At 47.4% G+C, this 19,746-nt stretch overlaps 1 protein-coding gene across 1 annotated transcript in view; it reads left to right on the top strand.

Annotated features, from left to right (window-relative positions):
* NOL9 (nucleolar protein 9) overlaps positions 1–18,115 on the top strand; it is a 31,856-nt gene extending 13,741 nt beyond the window's left edge. The window contains exons 7-12 of the mRNA XM_032300250.1: positions 9,366–9,527; positions 10,048–10,345; positions 10,724–10,835; positions 13,387–13,564; positions 15,690–15,823; positions 16,659–18,115. Of these exons, the coding sequence (XP_032156141.1) occupies positions 9,366–9,527; positions 10,048–10,345; positions 10,724–10,835; positions 13,387–13,564; positions 15,690–15,823; positions 16,659–16,808 (1,034 nt within the window). The 3' untranslated portion in view covers positions 16,809–18,115. The remainder of the gene's footprint in view (positions 1–9,365; positions 9,528–10,047; positions 10,346–10,723; positions 10,836–13,386; positions 13,565–15,689; positions 15,824–16,658) is intronic.
* Positions 18,116–19,746: the final 1,631 nt, after the last annotated feature.

The raw sequence follows: 19,746 nt of genomic DNA, 5'->3' as shown, positions 1-19,746 counted from the left end.
TAACATGAGTGAAACTCCGTCTCAAAAAAAAAAAAAAGGAGAAGAATAACTCTGCCTTGTCCTCTTTCCTAGCCCTTAGAGACCTCTGTTCCACTTTTTGTCCCTATGAATCTGGCTATTCTCATGTAAGTGGAGTCATACAATATTTATTCTTTGTCTAGCTTACTTTACTCAGCATAGTATTGTCAGAATCCATCCATGTTGTAGCATGTATCAAAATTTAATTCCTGGCCAGTTGCCATGGCTCACACCTGTAATCCCAGCACTTTGGGAGACCAAGGCGAGCAGATTGCTTGAGCCTACGAGTTCAAGACCAGGGTAGCATGGTGAAACCCAGTCTGTATAAAAAATACAAAAATTGCCGGGCGCGGTGGCTCAAGCCTGTAATCCCAGCACTTTGGGAGGCCGAGGCGGGTGGATCACGAGGTCAAGAGATCGAGACCATCCTGGTCAACATGGTGAAACCCCGTCTCCACTAAAAATACAAAAAATTAGCTGGGCATGGTGGCACGTGCCTGTAATCCCAGCTACTCAGGAGGCTGAGGCAGGAGAATTGCCTGAACCCAGGAGGCGGAGGTTGCGGTGAGCCGAGATCACGCCATTGCACTCCAGCCTGGGTAACAAGAGCGAAACTCCGTCTCAAAAAAAAAATACAAAAATTAGCAGGGCTTGGTGGTCCATTCCTGTAGTCCAGCTGGCAGGAGGATCACTTGAACCTGGGAGGTAGAGGTTGCAGTGAGCTGAGATTGTACCATTACGCTCGACCCTGAGAGACAGAGTGAGATTCTGTCCAAATAAATAAATTCCTTTCGATGGCTGAATGTTACTCAATTGTAGGTACGTATCATACTTAGTTTATCCATTCAGCTGTTGATGGACACTTGGGTTCTTTCTACATTTTGGCTTTCATGAGCAATGCTGCTGTGAACATGGGTATACAAGTACTTCCTCCAGATCCTGCTTTCAGTTCTTTCAGATACATACTAAGGAGAGGAATTGCTGGGTCATGTCGTAGTTCTGTGTTTAATGTTTTGAGAACTGCCAAACTGTTTTTCACACCAGATGCATTTTACTTTCCCAGTAGCAATGCACAAGAGTTCTAATTATTCCATATCCTCTCCAATGCTTAATTTGATTATAGCAGTCTGAGTATGTGTGAAGTAATGTCTCATTTTGGTTTTGATTTATATTTCCTTAAATGACTAACGATGTTGAACGTGTGCTTATCTTTGGATAAATGTCTATTCCAGTTCTTGAATATTGCTTTTTTTTTTTTTTTTTTTTTTGAGATGGGAGTCTTGCTCTGTCCCCCAGGCTGGACTGCAGTGGCGCAATCTCGGCTCACTGCAACCGCCGCCTCCTGGGTTCCAGTGATTTTCCTGTCTCAGCCTCCCGGGTAGCTGGGATTACAGGTGTGCCACCACCACAGGAGGCTGGGAGGTCGAGGCTGCAGTACGCTATGATCACATGGCTGCACTCCAGCTGGGTGACAAAGTGAGACTTTTGTCTCTTTCGCTCTTGTTACCCAGGCTGGAGTGCAATGGCGCGATCTCGGCTCACCGCAACCTCCGCCTCCTGGGTTCAGGCAATTCTCCTGCCTCGGCCTCCTGAGTAGCTGGGATTACAGGCACATGCCACCATGCCCAGCTAATTTTTTGTATTTTTAGTAGAGACAGGGCTTCACCATGTTGACCAGGTTGGTCTCGATCTCTTGACCTCGTGATCCACCTGCCTCGGCCTCCCACAGTGCTGGGATTACAGGCGTGAGCCACCGCGCCCGGCGAGACTCTTGTCTCTTAAAAAAAAAATTAAAATTAAAGGTAGTTTTCAGTATGGAAGTCTTTCATCTTCTTGGTTATTGTACCATGTATTTTATTTGTTGTTGCTATTTTAAATGAAATTGTTTTCTTTTTTTTATTTATTTTTATTTATTTTTTCATCACGATGTTTTGTTTTAATTAATGAGATGTTTTCTTGATTCTTTTTTGGATAATTACATGTAAATGCTACTTTTTGTTTTAGGTTTTTTAGTTTTCTTTTTTTTAACAGAACTGTTTCTCAGTGTGAAATGATTTTTAAACGTTGATTTTGCATCCTGCACTGGTACTGAATTCCTTTTTCAGTTGTACAGTTTCTTGAATCTTTTGGATTTTCCATATATAATTGTGTCGTTAGCAAAGAGAAATAATCTCACTTTTTCATTTCCAGTTAAGGTGCCATTATTTCTTCCTCTTGCCTTATTGCTCTTGCTTGGACCTTCAGTACTACGTTGAAAAGAGAGGCTGGCCTCGGTGGCTCACGCCTGTAATCCCAACACGTTGGGTGGCCGAGGTGGGCGAATCACCTGAGGTTGGGAGTTTCCAGGCTGACCAACATGGAGAAACCCTATTTCTACTAAAACAAAAAACAAAACAAAACAAAGCAAAAAACAAAATTAGCTGGTGTGGTGTTGCATGGCTGTAATCTCAGCTAGTTGGGAGGCCGAGGCAGTAGAATCGCTTGAACCCTGGAGGTGGAGGTTGTGGTGAGGTGAGATCACGCCATTGCACACCAGCCTGCGCAACAACAAGAGTGAAACTCCGTCTCAAACAAAACTAAAAAAAAAAAAGAAGAGGAGGGCCAGCACAGTGGCTCACGCCTGTAATTCCAGCACTTTGAGAGGCCAAGGTGGGCGGATCACTTGAAGTCAGGAGTTTGGGACCAGCCTGGCCAACATGGGGAATCCCCCTCTCTCCTTAAAATATAAAAATTAGCCAGGCATGATGGCAGGCACCTGCAATCCCAGCTCCTCTGGAGGCTGAGGCAGGAGAATTGCTTGAACCCGGGAGGCGGTTAGCCAAGATCTCCAAGATCGCGCCATTGCACTCCAGCCTGGGAGACAGGAGCGAAGCTTTGTTTCCAAAAAAAAAAAAAGAGGCTGAGGGTGGTGGCTCCCGCCTGTTATCCCAGCACTTTGGGAGGCTAAAGTAGGCAGACACAAAATATAAAAGAATTAGCTGGGCATGGTGTCAGGTGCTTATAACCCCAGCTACTCAGGAGGCAGCAGAATCGCTTGAATCTAGGAGGCAGAGGTTGCAGTGAGCCAAGACTGTGCCACTGCACTCTAGCCTGGGCGGCAAGAACAAGACTGTCTCAAAAAAAAAAAAGAGGGCCAGGCGCAGTGGCTCACACCTGTGATCCCAACACACTGAGAGGCCGAGGTGGGTGGATCACGAGGTCAGGAGTTCAAGACCCGCCTGGCCGACATGGTGAAACCCCATCTCTACTAAAAATACAAAAATTAGCCGGTGTGGTGGTGGGCGCCTATAATCCCAGCTGCTTGGGAGGCTGAGGCAGGAGAATCACTTGAACCTGGGTGGTAGAGGTTGCAGTGAGCCAAGACCACACCATTCCACTCCAGGCTGGACGACAGAGCGAGATTCTGACTCAAAAGAGGAGTGAGTTCGTTATTCTTCTTTTTCAAGACTGTTTTTGTTTTCTGGCGCCCCTTGCAATTCCATATGAATATGAGGATCTGCTTTTCCGTTTTTGTAGAAAAGGCTGTTTCCATTTTGAAAGGGATTGCATTGAGTCTGTAAATTGCTTTGAGTTGTATTGATATTTGACAAGGTTAAGTCTTCCCATCCTTCCTTAAAATTACACAGTAGTGTTGCTTACTGGCAAGGATACATCCTGAGAAATTCATCCTTGTGTGAACATCCTAGAGTGCGCTACAAAAACCTAGGTGGTCTTAGCCTACGATATACTTAGTCCCTGGCAGAGCCTGTGCTCCCAGGATACAAACCTGTACAGCATGTTACTGTACTAAATACTGTAGGCAACTGTAGCACAGCATAAGTGTTTGTATACATAAACATATGTAACCCTAGGAAAGATACATGTCAAGGCAGTGGCTCACACCGGTAATCCCCGCACTTTAAGTGGCCGAGGCAGGTGGACCAGTTGAGGTCAGGAGTTTGAGACCAACCTGGCCAATGTGGTGAAACTCCATCTACTTAAAAATACTACTAAAAAAAAAAATTAGCCAGGCATGGTGGTGAGAGCCTGTAACCCCAGCTGCTTGGGAGGGTGAGGATGAGCGCTTGAACCTGGGAGATGGAGGTTGTAGTGAGCCTAGATCACGGCACTGCGTGGGTGACAGAGTGAGACTCCATTCCCTCCCCCCTCCCCCCACAAAAAGAAAAAGTAGAGTAAAATTCAATGTAAAAGATACAAATGGGACATGTAGGGCACCTACCATGAATGGAGCAAGCCTGCAGGGCTGGCGGTTGCTCTGGGTAAGTCGGTGGGTGAGTGGTAAAAAAAATACAAAGGCTTGGTTATTGCTGCACCCTACTCCCTTTTTCTTCTTTTGTTTTTTGCTTTTGTGACAGAGTCTCACTGTGTCACCCAGGCTGGAGTACAATCGTACAACCTCCACTCACTGCAGCTGCCTCCCAGGTTCAAGCAGTTTTTGTGCTTCAGTCTTCCGAGTAGCTGGGATTACAGATGCACGCCACCCCACCCAGCTGATTTTTGTATTTTTGGTAGAGATGGGGCTTCACCATGTTGCCTGGGCTGGTCTCCAACTCCCAGCCTCAGTGATCTGCCCACCTCGGCCTCCCAAAGTGCTGGGATTGCAGGCGTGAGTAATCCCAGGCGACCTTTTGTTTGTTTGTTTATTTGTGTGTTTTTTGGAGACAGGACCTCACTCTGTGGCCCAGGTTGGAGTGTAGAGGCATGAACACAGCTCACTGCAGCTTTGACCTGGGCTCTCATTATTCTCCCGCCTCAGCCTCCTGAGTAGCTGGGACTATGGGTGTGCTAACACACTTGGCTAATTTTTAAATGTTTATAGAGATGTGGTCTCCCTATGTTGCCTACACTTGTCTTGAACTCCTAGACTCAAGTAGTCCTCTTGCCTTGGCTTCCCAGAGCGCTTGGCTTACAGGCATGAGCCATCGTACTTGGCCTACTCTAGTCTTGTAAACACTATAGACTTAGGATGTACTAAATTTATTTTTTAAATTTTTTGGTTTTTTTGAGACAGAGTCTTGCTGTCACCCAGGCTGGAGTGCAGTGGCACAATCTTGGCTCACTGCAACCTCCAACTCACAGGTTCGAGGGATTCTCGTGCCTCACCCTCTCTATACAAAAAATGAAATAAAAAATAAGCATCTGGGCGTGGCAGCGTGTGCCTGTAGTCCCAGCTAATTTCTTGTATTTTTTTTTTTTGGTAGAGACTGGGTCTCACCATGTTGGCCACACTGGTCTCGAACTCCTGACCTCAGATGATCCACCCTCCTTGGCCTCCAGAAGTGCTGGGATTACAGGTGTGAGCCACTATGGGAGGCCTATTTTAAAATTTGTTTCTTCGATGGTTAACCTCCTGCCTCAGCCTTCCCAGTATCCAGAACTACAGGCACTCACCACCACACCCAGCTGCTTATTTTTAATTTTTTTGTATAGAGAGGGTTGCCCAGGCTGGTCTCAAATACCTGACCTCATGTGATCCTTTCATCTCAGCCTCCCAGAGTGCTGGGATTATGGGCGTGAGGCACTCCACCAAGCATTTTTTAGCTTTTTTACTGTTCTGTGGTAACACTTAAGCACAAATCATGAATGCAATGTATATCTCTTCTGCAAGCTTTTTCCCATTTTAAAATTAATGGATTTTATCTTTTATTTCTTACATTTTTTGGAGTGGGGCCTTACTGTGTCACCAGGCTGGAGTGAAGTGGTGCCATCTCGGCTTGCAATCTCCAACTCCCAAGCTTGAGCAGTCTGCCCACTCTGCCTCCCGAGTAGCTGGGACAACAGGCATGTACCACTATGCCCGGCTAATTTTTGTATTTTTTAGTAGAGACGGGGTTTCCCCATGTTGCCCAGGCTGGTCTCAAACTCCCAAGCTCAAGCAGTCCACCATCTTCAGCCCCCCAAAATGCTGGGATTACAGGCGTGAGCCACTGTGCCTGATATATTGGTTATTTTAAAAAACTTTTTGGTTTAAAAACTAAGACACATCCAGATGAGGATTCTTAAAATAAAATAAAATAAAACTAAGACATAAACACACACTTTAGCCTACACAGGGTGAAGATGCTCAGTTCCAGTACCTGCCCCCACCACGTCCTGTCCCATTAGAATATCTCCAGGTGCAGCAGCATGCACGGAGCTGTCATCTGTGATCGTGATGCCTTCTGGATAATGCCTGAAGGACCTGCTGGAGGCTACTTTACAATTCAGTATTTTTTTTTTTTTTTTTTGAGATGGAGTTTTGCTCTTGTTACCCAGGCTGGAGTGCAATGGCATGATCTCGGCTCACCGCAACCTCCGCCTCCTGGGTTCAGGCAATTCTCCTGCCTCAGCCTTCTGAGTAGCTGGGATTACAGGCACATGCCACCATGCCCAGCTAATTTTTTTTTTGTATTTTTAGTAGAGACGGGGTTTCACCATGTTGACCAGGATGGTCTCGATCTCTTGACCTCGTGATCCACCCACCTCGGCCTCCCAAAGTGCTAGGATTACAGGCTTGAGCCACCGCGCCCGGCCTACAGTTCAGTATTTTTTATATGTAGAAGGAGTGCACTCAAATAATGTTTAAAAATATAGCATAGTAAATACATAAACTGGTAACAGTCATTTATTAGCAGTCAAGTATGATGTATGGTATATAATTATATGTGTTATACTTGAGGTTACTAGGTGGTAGGAGTTTTTCAGCTCCATTAAAATCTCATGAATATACACCTACTATATAGCCACCATAATTAAAAATAATTTTTTTTTTTTAATCTCAGGGGACTACCATCGTATATACAGTCTGTTGAGTAAAATGTAGTGGCCCAGGCACGTTGGCTCATGCCTGTGATCCCAGCACTTTTAGAGGCTGAAAAGGGCAGATCACTTGAGGTCAGGAGTTCAAGACCAGCCTGGCCTACATGGTGAAACGCCGTCTCTCCTAAAAATATAAAAATTAGCCAGCATGGTGGTGTGCTCCTGTAATCCCAGCTACTTGGGAGGTTGAGACGTGACAATTGCTTGAACCTTGCATGTGGAGGTTGCAGTGAGCTATCATGCCACTGCACTCCAGCCCAGGTAACAGAGAGACTCTGTCTGAAGAAAAAAATGTCATTATGTAGCATATGAGTATATATTACACTTATACATACTTTTTTTTTTTTTTTAGATAGAGTCTCACTCTGTTGCCCAGGCTAGAGTGCAGTGGCACGATCTTGGCTCACTGTGACCTCTGCCTCCTGGGTTCAAGCAGTTCTTCTGCCTCAACCTCCCGAGTAGCTGGGATTACAGGCACACACTACCATGCTGGCTAATTTTTATATTTTTAGCAGAGATGGTGTTTCACCATGTTGGCCAGGCTGGTCTTGAACTCCTAATATTAAGTTATTCTCCTGCCTTGGCCTCCTGAAGTGCTAGAATTATAGGTGTAAGCCACCATCACCCAGCCGATCCTGTCGAAAGAAGAAAAAAAGAGACAGAGAGAGATAAAGAAAGAAAGCTGGCTCTCATTCTGAATACATTAATTTATCTGTACAATATACCTGTGTATAAGTAGCCTCTCTGCCCTGCCGGCCACCTCCTAGGACCCTTCTGCCTACTCAGCTCCTCTTACGTCCTAGGTCCCGCCTGTGCCCTTGACCTGGGCCCTCCAGCTCTGCTGACCCTAGCCATTCCATGGCTCCATCCTTTTTTGAGCACTGTCTTAACTTTCAGGGAAAACAGGAAGTTCTGGAGTCATCTTTCACTTTCTCTTCCATAGCCTTGGAATAAGCTATTTTTCCAGAGGGCCCTGGCTCCTTTTCATGCAGAGAGATTGAAACCAGAGTTTCAGTACTGTGTGTGCTTGTTGCCTCTGGTGTGTCATTATTTCTAGATCCCCTCAGTGCACAGAGCTAGCATATATTGCACATTTAAACCCACACATACTATATGTATATGTGTGTGTATGCATATAGATCTGTACTTCTGTGGATACTTTTTCTATCTGTTTCTTTAAATCATCAAGCTGGGCACAGTGGCTCATGCATGTTATCCCAGCACTGTGTGAGGCCAAGGCAGGTGGATCACTTGAGGTCAGGAGTTTAGAGACCAGCCTGGCCAACACAGCAAAACCACATCCCTACTAAAAAATCCAAAAATTAGCCAGGCGTGGTGGTGGGCACCTGTAATCCAAGCTACTTGGGAGGCTGAGGCATGAGAATCACTTGTACCCAGGAGGGGGAGGTTGCAGTGAGCTGAGATTGTGCTACTCCCTCCAGCCTGGGCGACAAAGTGAGACTCCATCTCAAAAAAAGAAAAAAAGATAAAAGATAAAAAAGAAAAACTAAATAAATAAAGTCATGAGTTTACGACTCCTTCCGATTCCAGCTTAACACCCCAGGGGTCATTCTGGTTAGCCTTCCTTGCTTTCACATTTGTAAGTTCTTTCTCTGGTGGTAAGAAACCTGGCTGTGATTATTTATACTACATTTGCATATTTGCTCAGTCTTCTCTGGACTATACAGGCCACTTCCTCTGCTGCTGGCTGCCCCACATCCCTGCCCTTACTGGCCCCAACCTTGAAAGGAGCCTCGCTGGCTGAATTCCAGCTCCCATCGTAGTGGCCACTCTGACAGTTGAATCTCTGTCACAGATGGCCTCGCTGCAGTCACATTGACCCAGGCCATCTCCCTGCTGACCCTGTCACACACAGTCCTGGTCACTGGCTTGCTGAGTGTGTTGGCCTGCCCTCATTAGCTGCTCAGCTCCCTGTACCTGACCAGAGGAGATGTGTCATGATTAGGAGTGGACGCAGGAGCCAGGCCTCTGGGTTCAAGCCAGCTTGCTATTTACTGGCTCACTGACCTTGTTCCGGTGAATCTCTTTCCCAGTTTCCTCATCTGTAAAAATGAAGATACTACTATCTGCCTGAGGGTCATTAGGAGAATTAGGGGCTCTACATGAAAGGCCTAGGGCAGAGTCAGTGCTGTATTCCTATAAGAGACATGTGGTTATTCATTGTCCTTTCACAGGGATAGAAGCCCTGCAAGAGTGGGGATGTTTGTCTGTTTTGTTTACAGATATGTCCCAAATCACTGGAACAAGCCCAGCAGTTGGCGGATTTGTGTGTTCGCTGAATGAATGGCCATTGTAGGACATAATTGGCATTGGCCATTTATGTGAAAGTGAGCATTTCTTTGTGTTAAGTTGAAAGCTTAGATTTCCAAAAATGGAATTGGAGTGTCCCTGTAGGTAGGATGGTCTCATATTTCCTACCGTTCTTTGTTAGTGATGATGGCTGAAATAAAACGCTCCCCGCCGTTTAACTAGCCAGGATTGATTACTCGTCCTACCGTGTTCATCTCATGACACCTTTGTCTTCTTAGGACCACCTTTCACTCACCTGCGGACACCACAGAAGATGGTGTATTATGGGAAACCTTCTTGTAAAAACAACTATGAGAATTATATCGACGTAATAAAATATGTGTTCAGCGCTTACAAGAGAGAGTCCCCTCTCATCATCAACACTATGGGATGGGTTTCAGGTAAGCCACATCCGAACATCTGCAAGGGAAGGACAGGCAGTGTGAGTAGCTGTTGACTTTCAGACATCCACACTGAAGCCCAGTTTTTTGGTTCTTTTTTTTTTTTTTGAAATTGAGTCAGGATCTCACTCTGTCACCCAGGCTGGAGTGCAGTGGCGTGATCCCGGCTCACTGTGTGCTCCGCCTCCCGGGATCCAGTAATCCTCCCACCTCAGCCTCCCAAGTAGCTGAACCACAGGCGTGTGCCACTATGCCCGGCTAATTTTTGTAGTTTTAGTAGAAATGGGGCTTTGCCATGTTGGCCAGGCTGGTCTCAAACTTCTGGCCTCCAGTGATCTGCCCACCATGGCCTGCCAAAGTGCTGGAATTACAAACATGAGCCGCTGTGCCCAGCCAAAGCCCAGTTTTAAAACCATCTTATTGACGGTTTCTTTGTCTTAGGACAAATGCACCCATTTGTAATACGAATGTGTCACTGTTCTTGAGTGCATCAGCTGTGCTAATGTCTCCTTCCTCACAGACCAGGGGCTCCTGCTTCTCATTGATCTGATCCGATTGCTGTCTCCCAGCCACGTGGTTCAGTTCAGCTCTGACCACAGTAAATGTATGCCAGACCTTACCCCGCAGTATGTAGATGACATGGACGGCTTGTATACAAAAAGCAAGACCAAGATGAGAAATCGAGGTTTCAGACTTGCAGAATTTGCAGACGCTTTGGAATTTGCTGATGAAGAAAAAGAGATTCCAGTTGAGTTCACTGGACATAAACTGATATCCGTTTATACGGATTTTGCATTCAGAATAACCCCAAGAAATAGGTAACTAAACCTCATTTGGCTGAAGAACTATGTTTTCTTCCGTTGAAAAAGGGCTGCCATTCTTAATTCCTTTTAAGGCTTGAGTCCTCTAAAATCTTCAGGTCTCTGTCACAGCTGTGCATTTGCAAAGAAGAACCAGTTGTTTTCTGAACTGTTATTCCCAGTGGAAATACCCAGAAGTGGCCCCTACCTCTGGCTGCCAGCAGCTTTGACTTAAAGGAGAGTCTTTACCTTCCTGTTTTTCCAGTCAGGGTCTGTCAAGGGGGCGCAGCTTCAGAAAGCCCAGTACTCTGAAAATGCAGCCTGTGTGATGACAGCTGTGGGGGGTGGCCGTGGGGGGTTAAATCCCTACTTACGTTGTTCTGAATTGCCTTTCAGAGAATTACATAACAAAATTCTTCGAGAACTGTCTGTCTTGAGTTACCTTAGCCAGCTGCAGCCCCCGATGCCAAAACCACTTACTCCTTTACATAGCCTGACACCCTATCAGGTAATCTGAATGTACAGAAGAAATTGTCTTCATTTTGTTAACACACACCGTCTGCGGTTTTCTGTGTGCCGGTCACTCTTCTGACCACGCCATAACTTGTCGCTCATGTAATCCTCAGAACGACCCAGTGATCTAGGTTCTGTCATTACTCCCATTTTACAGATGGGGAAACTGAGATGCAGAGAGGCTGAGGGACTCAGCACAAGGGGCATGCAGGCCCAGGCAGTCCAGCTCCAGTGACTGCTCTTAGCCATGGTGCTGTGGTGAGGATGAGTGTTGCTTCGTGCTGGGTTTGAATGTCCCACCTGGTCCCAGTGGCTGCTCTAGCACTTCCCCTTTTCAGCTGTAGAACAGGGGCGGTACTGGACCTCAGAGAGTGATTGTATTGATTCAGGGAGCGTTTACAATGGAACCTGGCACCCAGAGAGCACTCTTTTTTTTTTTTTTTTTTTGAGATGGAGTTTTCCTCTTGTTGCCCAGGCTGGAGTGCAGTGGGGCAATCTCAGCTTCCCGTAACCTCCGCCTCCTAGGTTCAAGCGATTCTCCTGCCTCAGCCTCCCGAGTAGCTGGGATTACAGGCATGCACCACCAACACGCCCAGCTAATTTTTGTATTTTTAGTAGAGACGGGGCTTCTTCATGTTGGTCAGGCTGCTCAGGTGATCCACCCGCCTTGAGCCACCACGCTCGGGCAGAGAGCACTCACTCGGAAAGTATTTCACATTACTATTGTCAAAAGTATTTGCAACTTGGAATCCAGGGTGCTAAGAATTATTTTGGGAGGAAAGCACGATAGCGTTAGGATTGAGGATGAAGGAGAAACAAAACTAGTGGCAGGTAGCACTTCTGAAATGCTCCCTCTGTGCAGTACCTGTTCTAAGCCTGTGTTAACGCCACTCCTCACCGTGGTCCTGCTACTATCCCCATTTTACAGATGGTAAAACCAAGGCCAGGGGCTGGGAGTCGGCTTGCCCGAAGTGGTGTAGTCAAAGTTGAGGATGAGACTGAAGCCTGCACTCCGGGTAGGAGTGCAGTGGCACAGTCTTGGCTCACTGCAACCTCCGCTTCCTGGGTTCAAGTGATTCTCAATTCTGGTGCCTCAGCCTCTCAGGTAGCTGGGACTAAAGGCATGCGCCACCACACGTGGCTAATTTTTTGTATTTTTATTTATTTATTATTATTATTATTTTTTTATATAGAGTCTTGGTCTATCACTCAAGCTGGAGTGCAGTGGTAGGATCTCAGCTCACTGCAACTTCTGCCTCCCGGGTTCAAGCAATTCTTCTGCCTCAGCCTCCCAAGTAGCTGGGACTACAGGTGTGCATCACCATGTCCAGCTAATTTTTTTTTTTTTTTTTTTTGGAGACATAGTCTTGCTCTTGTCACTCAGGTTGGAGTGCAGTGTCACAATCTTGGCCCACTGCAACCTCTGCCTCCTGCGTTCAAGCCTCAGCCTCCTGAGTAGCTGGGACTACAGGCATGTGCTACCACGCCTAGCTGATTTTGGTATTTTTTGTAGAGACCAGGTTTTGCCACTTTGCCCAGGCTGATCTTAAACTCATTGTTTTGTTTTGTTTTGTTTTTTGAGACCAAATCTCACTCTGTTGCCCAGGCTGGGGTGAGTGGCACGATCTCGGCTAACTCCCTCCCAAGTAGCTGGGATTACTTTGGGAGGCCAAGGTGAGTAGATCACTTGAGGTCAAGAGTTCAAGACCAGCCTGGCCAACATGCAAAACCTGGTCTCTACTAAAAATACAAAAATTAGACCGGGTGCAGTGGCTTATGCCTGTAATCCCAGCAGTTTGGGGGGGCCGATGTAGGCAGATCATAAGGCCAGGAGTTCAAAACCAGCCTGGCCAACATGGCAAAACCCCATTTCTACTAGAAGTATAAAAATTAGTCTCCCAAGTAGCTGGGATTACAGGCACACATCACCATCCCTAATTTTTTGTGTTTTTAGTAGAGATGTGATTTCACCATTTTGGCTGGGCTGGTCTCGAACTCCTGACCTCGTGATCCACCCACCTCAGTCTCCCAAATTGCTGGGATTACAGGCGTGAGCCACCGCACCTCACCCAGTGTTTTTACTTTTTTTTTTTTTTTTTGAGACAGTGTCTCTGCTCTGTTGCCCAGGCTGGAGTGCAGTGGCAGTGGCATGATCTCGGCTCACTGCAACCTCCATCTCCCAGGTTCAAGCAATCCTCCTGCCTCAGCCCTCCCACCACACACACACACCTCAGTAGCTTGGGATTACAGGCACGTGCCACCATGCCTGGCTAATTTTTGCTTTTTTAGTAGAGGCAGGGTTTTGCCACATTGGCCAGGCTGGTCTCGAACTCCTGACCTCAAGTGATACACCCACCTCAGCCTCCCAAAGTGCTGGGATTATAGGTGGGAGCCACCGCCCCCGGCCATTTTTATTCTTTAGAGATAATTTTGGGTAGGCACTTTGGCAGACCTAGCTTTAGATAGCTGGCTAATCTAATTGTAGAAATTAAAAGTAGTCTTTCAAAGTAGCAATGAATAGAGTGAGATGCAAATTCATTTTCCAGGTCCCTTTTAATGCAGTTGCACTCCGGATTACCCACTCTGATGTCGCCCCTACCCATATACTATATGCTGTGAATGCCAGCTGGGTTGGTCTTTGCAAGATCCAGGATGACGTCAGAGGATATACGAATGGGCCCATCCTGCTTGCCCAGACTCCAATCTGTGACTGCTTGGGGTTTGGTGAGTCTGAGAGTAAAACATACCTGTCCATAAACCTACTGAAAAGGATCCACTGCTTCAACTTTAAATGACTGGTCTTGACCTTGTAGCTGTGTCTAAGCTGTAGAGGTCAGAGAACTCCCCGCTTGTCTATACAGCATGCCTTAGGGGTTGGGGCCAGGAAGGAAGCAGCTGTTTCTCTGCTTGTCTGCCAGCTCCTATAAATGTAGCCTTCCTAAGGGCCTGGGCTTGGCTTGGCCCTCTTCTTGCTCGACACTTCTCCCCTAAGCTGCCTCAGTCACTGCTGGGCCCTGAATCCATCTTTAGGCGTTCCCTTTCCGAAGCGTCCTCTAACACAGCTGTGCATCTGGGTTCTAAACCACCTTGCCAGCAGGTATCTCCAGGGTGTCTCAGTGGCATGCAGACCTGGGGCCCTGAGGGCCCTCCTGCCCGTACCCTCTCGTCCTTGCCCCAGGCTCATGCTTGGTCCATTGGAAGATTCACTCTGACATCCAGGTCAGACCCTGGCCCTTCCTTGGCATCCCCTGGTCTTCATTTGCTACTTTCAGCCCATTAGCCAATCTGGTGGCTTCTGTCTTCAAAATATGTCAGCTTCCTCCACCTCTTCTCACCTTGCTAGTCAGCTGCCAGCATCTGCTGAAAAGTTTCTTTTTTTTTTTTTTTTTTTTTTTTTGAGACGGAGTTTCACTCATGTTACCCAGGCTAGAGTGCAATGGCGCGATCTCGGCTCACCGCAACCTCCGCCTCCTGGGTTCAGGCAATTCTCCTGCTTCAGCCTCCCGAGTAGCTGGGACTACAGGCGTGCGCCACCATGCCCAGCTAATTTTTGTATTTTTAGTAGAGACGGGGTTTCACCATGTTGACCAGGTTGGTCTCGATCTCTTGACCTCGTGATCCACCCGTCTCGGCCTCCCAAAGTGCTGGGATTACAAGCGTGAGCCACCGCGCCCGGCCTCTGAAAAGTTTCTTAACTGAACTTTCCACTTCCACTCTTAAAAACTTTGTCCCCATAGCCAGGAATGACCTGAACCCAGGTGCAGCTGTGCCACAGCCTGGCACTTCCCATCACTTAGATCCGGGGTCTGGACCCGGGCTTGAAGTGCCCGGCGGGATTGGGTCCCCACCTCCTTGACCAGCCCTGGCTTCCTGAGGTCAATAAATGTGTAGTTTTGGAAGGGTGTGGAGCTAAGCAATCCCAAATTAGCAAAGTCCTGAAATGCACATTTCAGATTTGGACAGCACTGTATTTCTCAAAAGCATTTCCGCAGAAATTCGCAGAAATTGTGTCATTTAGTACACACCATAAAGGAGGAACAATGATGGGGAAAGGTCAGGTTATTTTCTGTATGTTCCTTAGTGGTGGATTTTTCTCCCTGGCCTGTACTCACCTTAATTAAAACAATCTAAGACTTTTTTTTTTTTTTTTTTTTTGAGGCAAAGTCTTTCTCTGTCTATTTGGGCTCACTGCAATCTCCACCTCTTGGGTTCAAGTGATTCTTATGTCCCAGACTCAAGGAGCTGAGCTTACAGGTGCATGTCACCACACCCGGCTGATTTTTATATTTTTAGTAGAGACAGGGTTTCACCATGCTGGCCAGGCTGGTCTCCAACTCCTGACCTCAGGTGATCCACCTGCCTCGGCCTCCCAAAGTGCTGGGATTGCAGGTGTAGCCCCTGCGCCTGATCCAATTTAGGACTTTTGCATGTTGACCATTTTGGTTCCTCATAGCTGAACAAAGGGAACGTACAAACAGTCTGAATTTTCAAGGACTCCGTCTCTTGGCTCTTTGTATTTTCTATTTTTTTCAGCCTCCTGGGTAGCTGGGATTACAGATGCACACCACCAGGCCCAGCTAATTTTTTCTATTTTTAGTAGAGATGGGGTTTCACTGTGTTGCCCGGGCTGGTCTCAAACTCCTGAGCTCAGGCAATCCACCCGCCTCTGCCTCCCGAAGTGCTGGGATCACAGGCATGAGCCATTGCATCCGGCCAGCTCTTTGTATTTTCAAAACAAAACAGGACAGAAATCAAGACTTATGTTCAAAGCCATTCTGCAGTTTCTAGTGGTGGGGATGTTTGATGTCTTCCGAAAGGCTGATTTTTGTGTTGTGCCCCTGTCTTGAAGGCATCTGTAGAGGCATTGACATGGAGAAGCGGCTGTACCACATCCTCACCCCTGTGCCCCCAGAAGAGCTAAAGACTGTGAATTGTCTGCTCGTTGGAGCTATTGCCCTTCCACATTGTGTCCTTAAGTGCCAGGTGAGCCTTACCCTGGGCAGGGCCCTGGAAGGAGCCTACTCAGGCCCACAGGAAGTGAGGAGCTGAAGTGGGGTCAAGGGTCATGGGAATGGGTGATCTGGGAAACCTTTGCTTTGTTGTAGATCCTGAATGAGGCAAGGCAGTGTCAGGGCAGCCTCTGAGGCCTGAGACGATGAATCACTGTCACTCATGGTCCAAACTCCCGTGGTGGAGACTTTACCACAGGAGTAGGTTGCGTTGGAGTGAGCAGAGGCCCTCCCAGGGTTGCCCTCCTAAGGACAGTCTTCAGACGCATCACAGGACCGGGCCAAGGCGTCTGTGTGCCCCAGAGCCAGCCCCAGGGGCTTCGAGTGGGCTCTGGGGACAGGATGTTCCTACCATTCTCATCCTCTGGTGTCCCTCATTTGAGAGGGGTGCACACTCCACCCCCACTCAGCCTTATGCCGTTTGCTGTGTTTGAGGAATGCGACAGAAGGGAGGCACTGGCACATCTGTTACCAGGCCAGCTGCTTAAAGGGGGCTCTGAAGGAAGGGATCAAATGCCTTAAAAGTGAGAAGTCCTGGCCGGGGGTGGTGGCTCATGCCTTTAATCCTAGCACTTTGGGAAGCCGAGGTGGGTGGATCACCTGAGGTCAGGAGTTCAAGACCAGCCTGGCCATCATGGTGAAACCCCATCTTTTAAAAAAAAAAAAAAAAAAATTTTTTTAAAAAGTGAGAAGTCCTTACTCAGACTGTGTCAGTGACACTATCTTCTGGGTGTGAGAGAGAGAGCTGTAAACCCCTCTAGGCTGGACCTGGGGTGTTCCTATGCCTTCTCTTTGTGTTTCCATTTCAGCGTGGGGTCGAAGGGATAGTACCTTATGTCACAACGGATTACAATTTTAAACTTCCTGGAGCATCAGAGAAAATTGGAGCAAGAGAACCTGAGGAGGCACATAAAGAGAAACCATACCGAAGACCCAAGTTCTACCGAAAAATGAAGTGACGCTCGTGTTTCTACGCAGGGAAGAAACTTTCCTACCAGAAAGCCTTGTCTCAAGCCTGACCACAAGAGGCATGATGGAGTTTCATGGCCATGAATGGCGTCCTTATTAGCAACAGTGTTTTCTGTGTAATTTGTGAATGTCGTATAGTAGTCTTAAGTTTCTCTTCTAAAGCTGCATGAGCTAGAATTTGCTCTAGTCTTCTGTGAGCTACTCATACTTGTTGCCTGGTGTGCTTTCCAGAGGGAGTAAACTGGCAGGAAACAGTTTATGTGCCATTAAAACAGAGATTCCTCAGAAAGTTCTTCAAGGACCTGGTTATTAGAATCAGGATAAAAATAAGGAAACTGGGGCCATAACAATGTACCGAGAAGGAAGGAAGAAGGTCGACCTGCAGGGTCTCAAGCATCATGGACACAAGGGCTTGCCGCGCGCAGGCCTGGGGGCCAGTGGTCTGCCTCCTTGGAGCCAGTGTGGATGGTCACAGCCCTGGGGTGGTCATTTCATCCCAGTCCATTTGGTGCAGTTGTACTTGGCCTATTACATCCAATCAAGGTTTAATAGATAGGGCCAGGCATGGTGGCTCACTCACACGCCTGTAATCCTACCACTTTGGGAGGCTGAGGCCAGAGGATGACTTGAGCCTCAGAGTTCCACGTAGGAGTACACCAACCACTCCAGCTTAAGCAACAGAGTAAGACCTTATCTCTCAAAAAAGAAAAGAAAAATTTAGACGTGTTTAATAGATAAGTTTGGACTCAAGAGCCCTTCCTTTTTTTTAATCCTGTGGTTTTATGCTGAGGAAATTGCTTTGAAATCTGGAAAACCTTTTCTGGAGACTCTTAAAAAGATTTGTCCAAATTGACTTCTGATCTGAGGCTGAAGACAGCCACAGGGCAGAGCTGGAGACTGGGCTGTTTGGAAGAAGGACTGGCAAACCAGCCCTGGGGAAAGCCGCTGTGGCAGGCTGGACCTGAATCTGCACCTGTGAACTCTGCCGTTGAGAGCTTTCTTCTGGGGGTGCTGGAGGCCGGTGACCAGATGGGCATTCTTCATGTTCTTTGTGGAGCTTCCGGCCCTCTGTCCTCTAGGTTGGAAGTGGTTTGCGTAAACATGTGATGGGACCAGGTCGCAACATTGTTGTGTTGCAGGCAGCAGGATGCTTACTGGGGCTGAGGTTCAGACTTGTATTGTGACCGCCACTTTGTCAGAGTTGCATCTTTCCAGCACCATCACCTCGTAAGAGTGTTACTAGGATGTGTGGGTTTTAACACTTCTATTCAATTAAACTTGGTTAGTATTGTCTTTAGTATTTTATGGCGGCCCCTCAGCATCTCTTAGACCCAACAGCACAAGGCTTAAAATAAGCACAGGAAGCCTTGCTACTGTGAGACCAGGGTTCTGGCTTCTTAGTTGCTTCTTATTTGCAGTGAAATCTAGCTCGGTCACATCATGTTTTACTCTGTCGGCCTTGTAAGGAATTTTAAGACAGTCCTCCACCATCAGCTTTTTGCCTTTGTCCAATTCCCTGTATCTTCGCAGAGATGCTCATGCAGGTCATTCCCAGCAAGGCTCTGGAAGAATGAAACTGGGGCCCCATAATTTCATTTGCATTAAATGTAGATTTGCCTTTAGCCTTCAAATGCTGGCCTGTATGAAGGTCAAGTCTTTTTCTTCAGTCCCTGTCAGTAAAGAAAAAAAACGTTGCCCCTAGAGGGAGCTGTCAGCTGTTGGTCAGGTGGCCGTGCTGGGGCTGGAGTTGACCCCGGAAGCTGTAGGGGCTTAGAGAAGGAGGTTCGCAGAGCCGGGAGACGGGGCGGCGGTCAGCTCTAGCTTATGCCGGTCAGACCTGGAGCAGCCTCATTCCGTGGGGATGACTGTTCATTCCATTATTTTTTTTTTTTTTTTTTTTTTTTTTTGGGTAACGAGGGTTTTTTTCATTTTTCCCGGGTTGGAGTGCAATGGCGCGATCTCGGCTCACCGCAACCTCCGCCTCCTGGGTTCAGGCAATTCTCCTGCCTCAGCCTCCTGAGTCGCTGGGATTACAGGCACGCACCACCATGCCCAGCTGATTTTTTGTATTTTTAGTAGAGACGGGGTTTCACCATGTTGACCAGGACGGTCTCGATCTCTTGACCTCGTGATCCACCCGCCTCGGCCTCCCAAAGTGCTGGGATTACAGGCTTGAGCCACCGCGCCCGGCTCATTCCATTATTAATGGCAGTGGCTTCGCTTCTCTCTTCTCCTCTTCTCTTCTCTTCTTTCTTTTTTGAGACGGAGTTTGGCTCTTGTTGCCCAGGCTGGAGTACAGTGGTGTGATCTCGGCTCACTGCAACCTCTACCTCCTGGGTTCAAGTGACTCTCCTGCCTCAGCCTCCTGAGTAGCTGAGATTACAGGCATGCGCCACCACACCCAGCTAATTTTGTATTTTTAGTAGACGGGATTTCACTGTGCTGGCCAGGCTGACTTTGAACTCCTGACCTCAGGTGATCTACCCACTTCGGCCTCCCAAAGTGTTGGGATTACAGGAGTGAGCCACTGCGCCCAGTTAGTGTTAGTGGCTTTAAGGGCATTCAGAGGAAGGACAAGATTGGACTTCGTTATTCCACGGTCCATTATGGGTCGGATTGGTTAGTAAGGAGTTCTGCATTGGAGCTGTTTTTCACAAAAACGTAGTGTTTTCTTTTTTGTTTTTTGAGATGGAATCTTGCTTTGTCACCAAGGCTGGAGTGCAGTGGTGAGATCTCAGATCACTGCGACCTCTGCCTCCTGGTTCAAGCGATTCTCCTGCCTCAGCCTCCCAAGTAGCTGGGATTGCAGGTGCATGCCACTACACCTGGTTAATTTTTGTATTTTTTGCAGAGATGGGTTTTCACCTTATTGGTCAGGCTGGTCTCGAACTCCTGACCTCAGGGGATCTGCCCGCTTAGCCTCCCAAA

This window comes from Sapajus apella, unplaced genomic scaffold (assembly GCF_009761245.1).
Source record: "Sapajus apella isolate SASKATOON/1434 unplaced genomic scaffold, GSC_monkey_1.0 scaffold43, whole genome shotgun sequence".
Classification (NCBI taxonomy): Eukaryota; Metazoa; Chordata; class Mammalia; order Primates; family Cebidae; genus Sapajus; species Sapajus apella.
The sequence above is the reverse complement of the archived record's forward strand: the minus strand, read 5'-3'. Positions and strand labels throughout refer to the sequence as shown.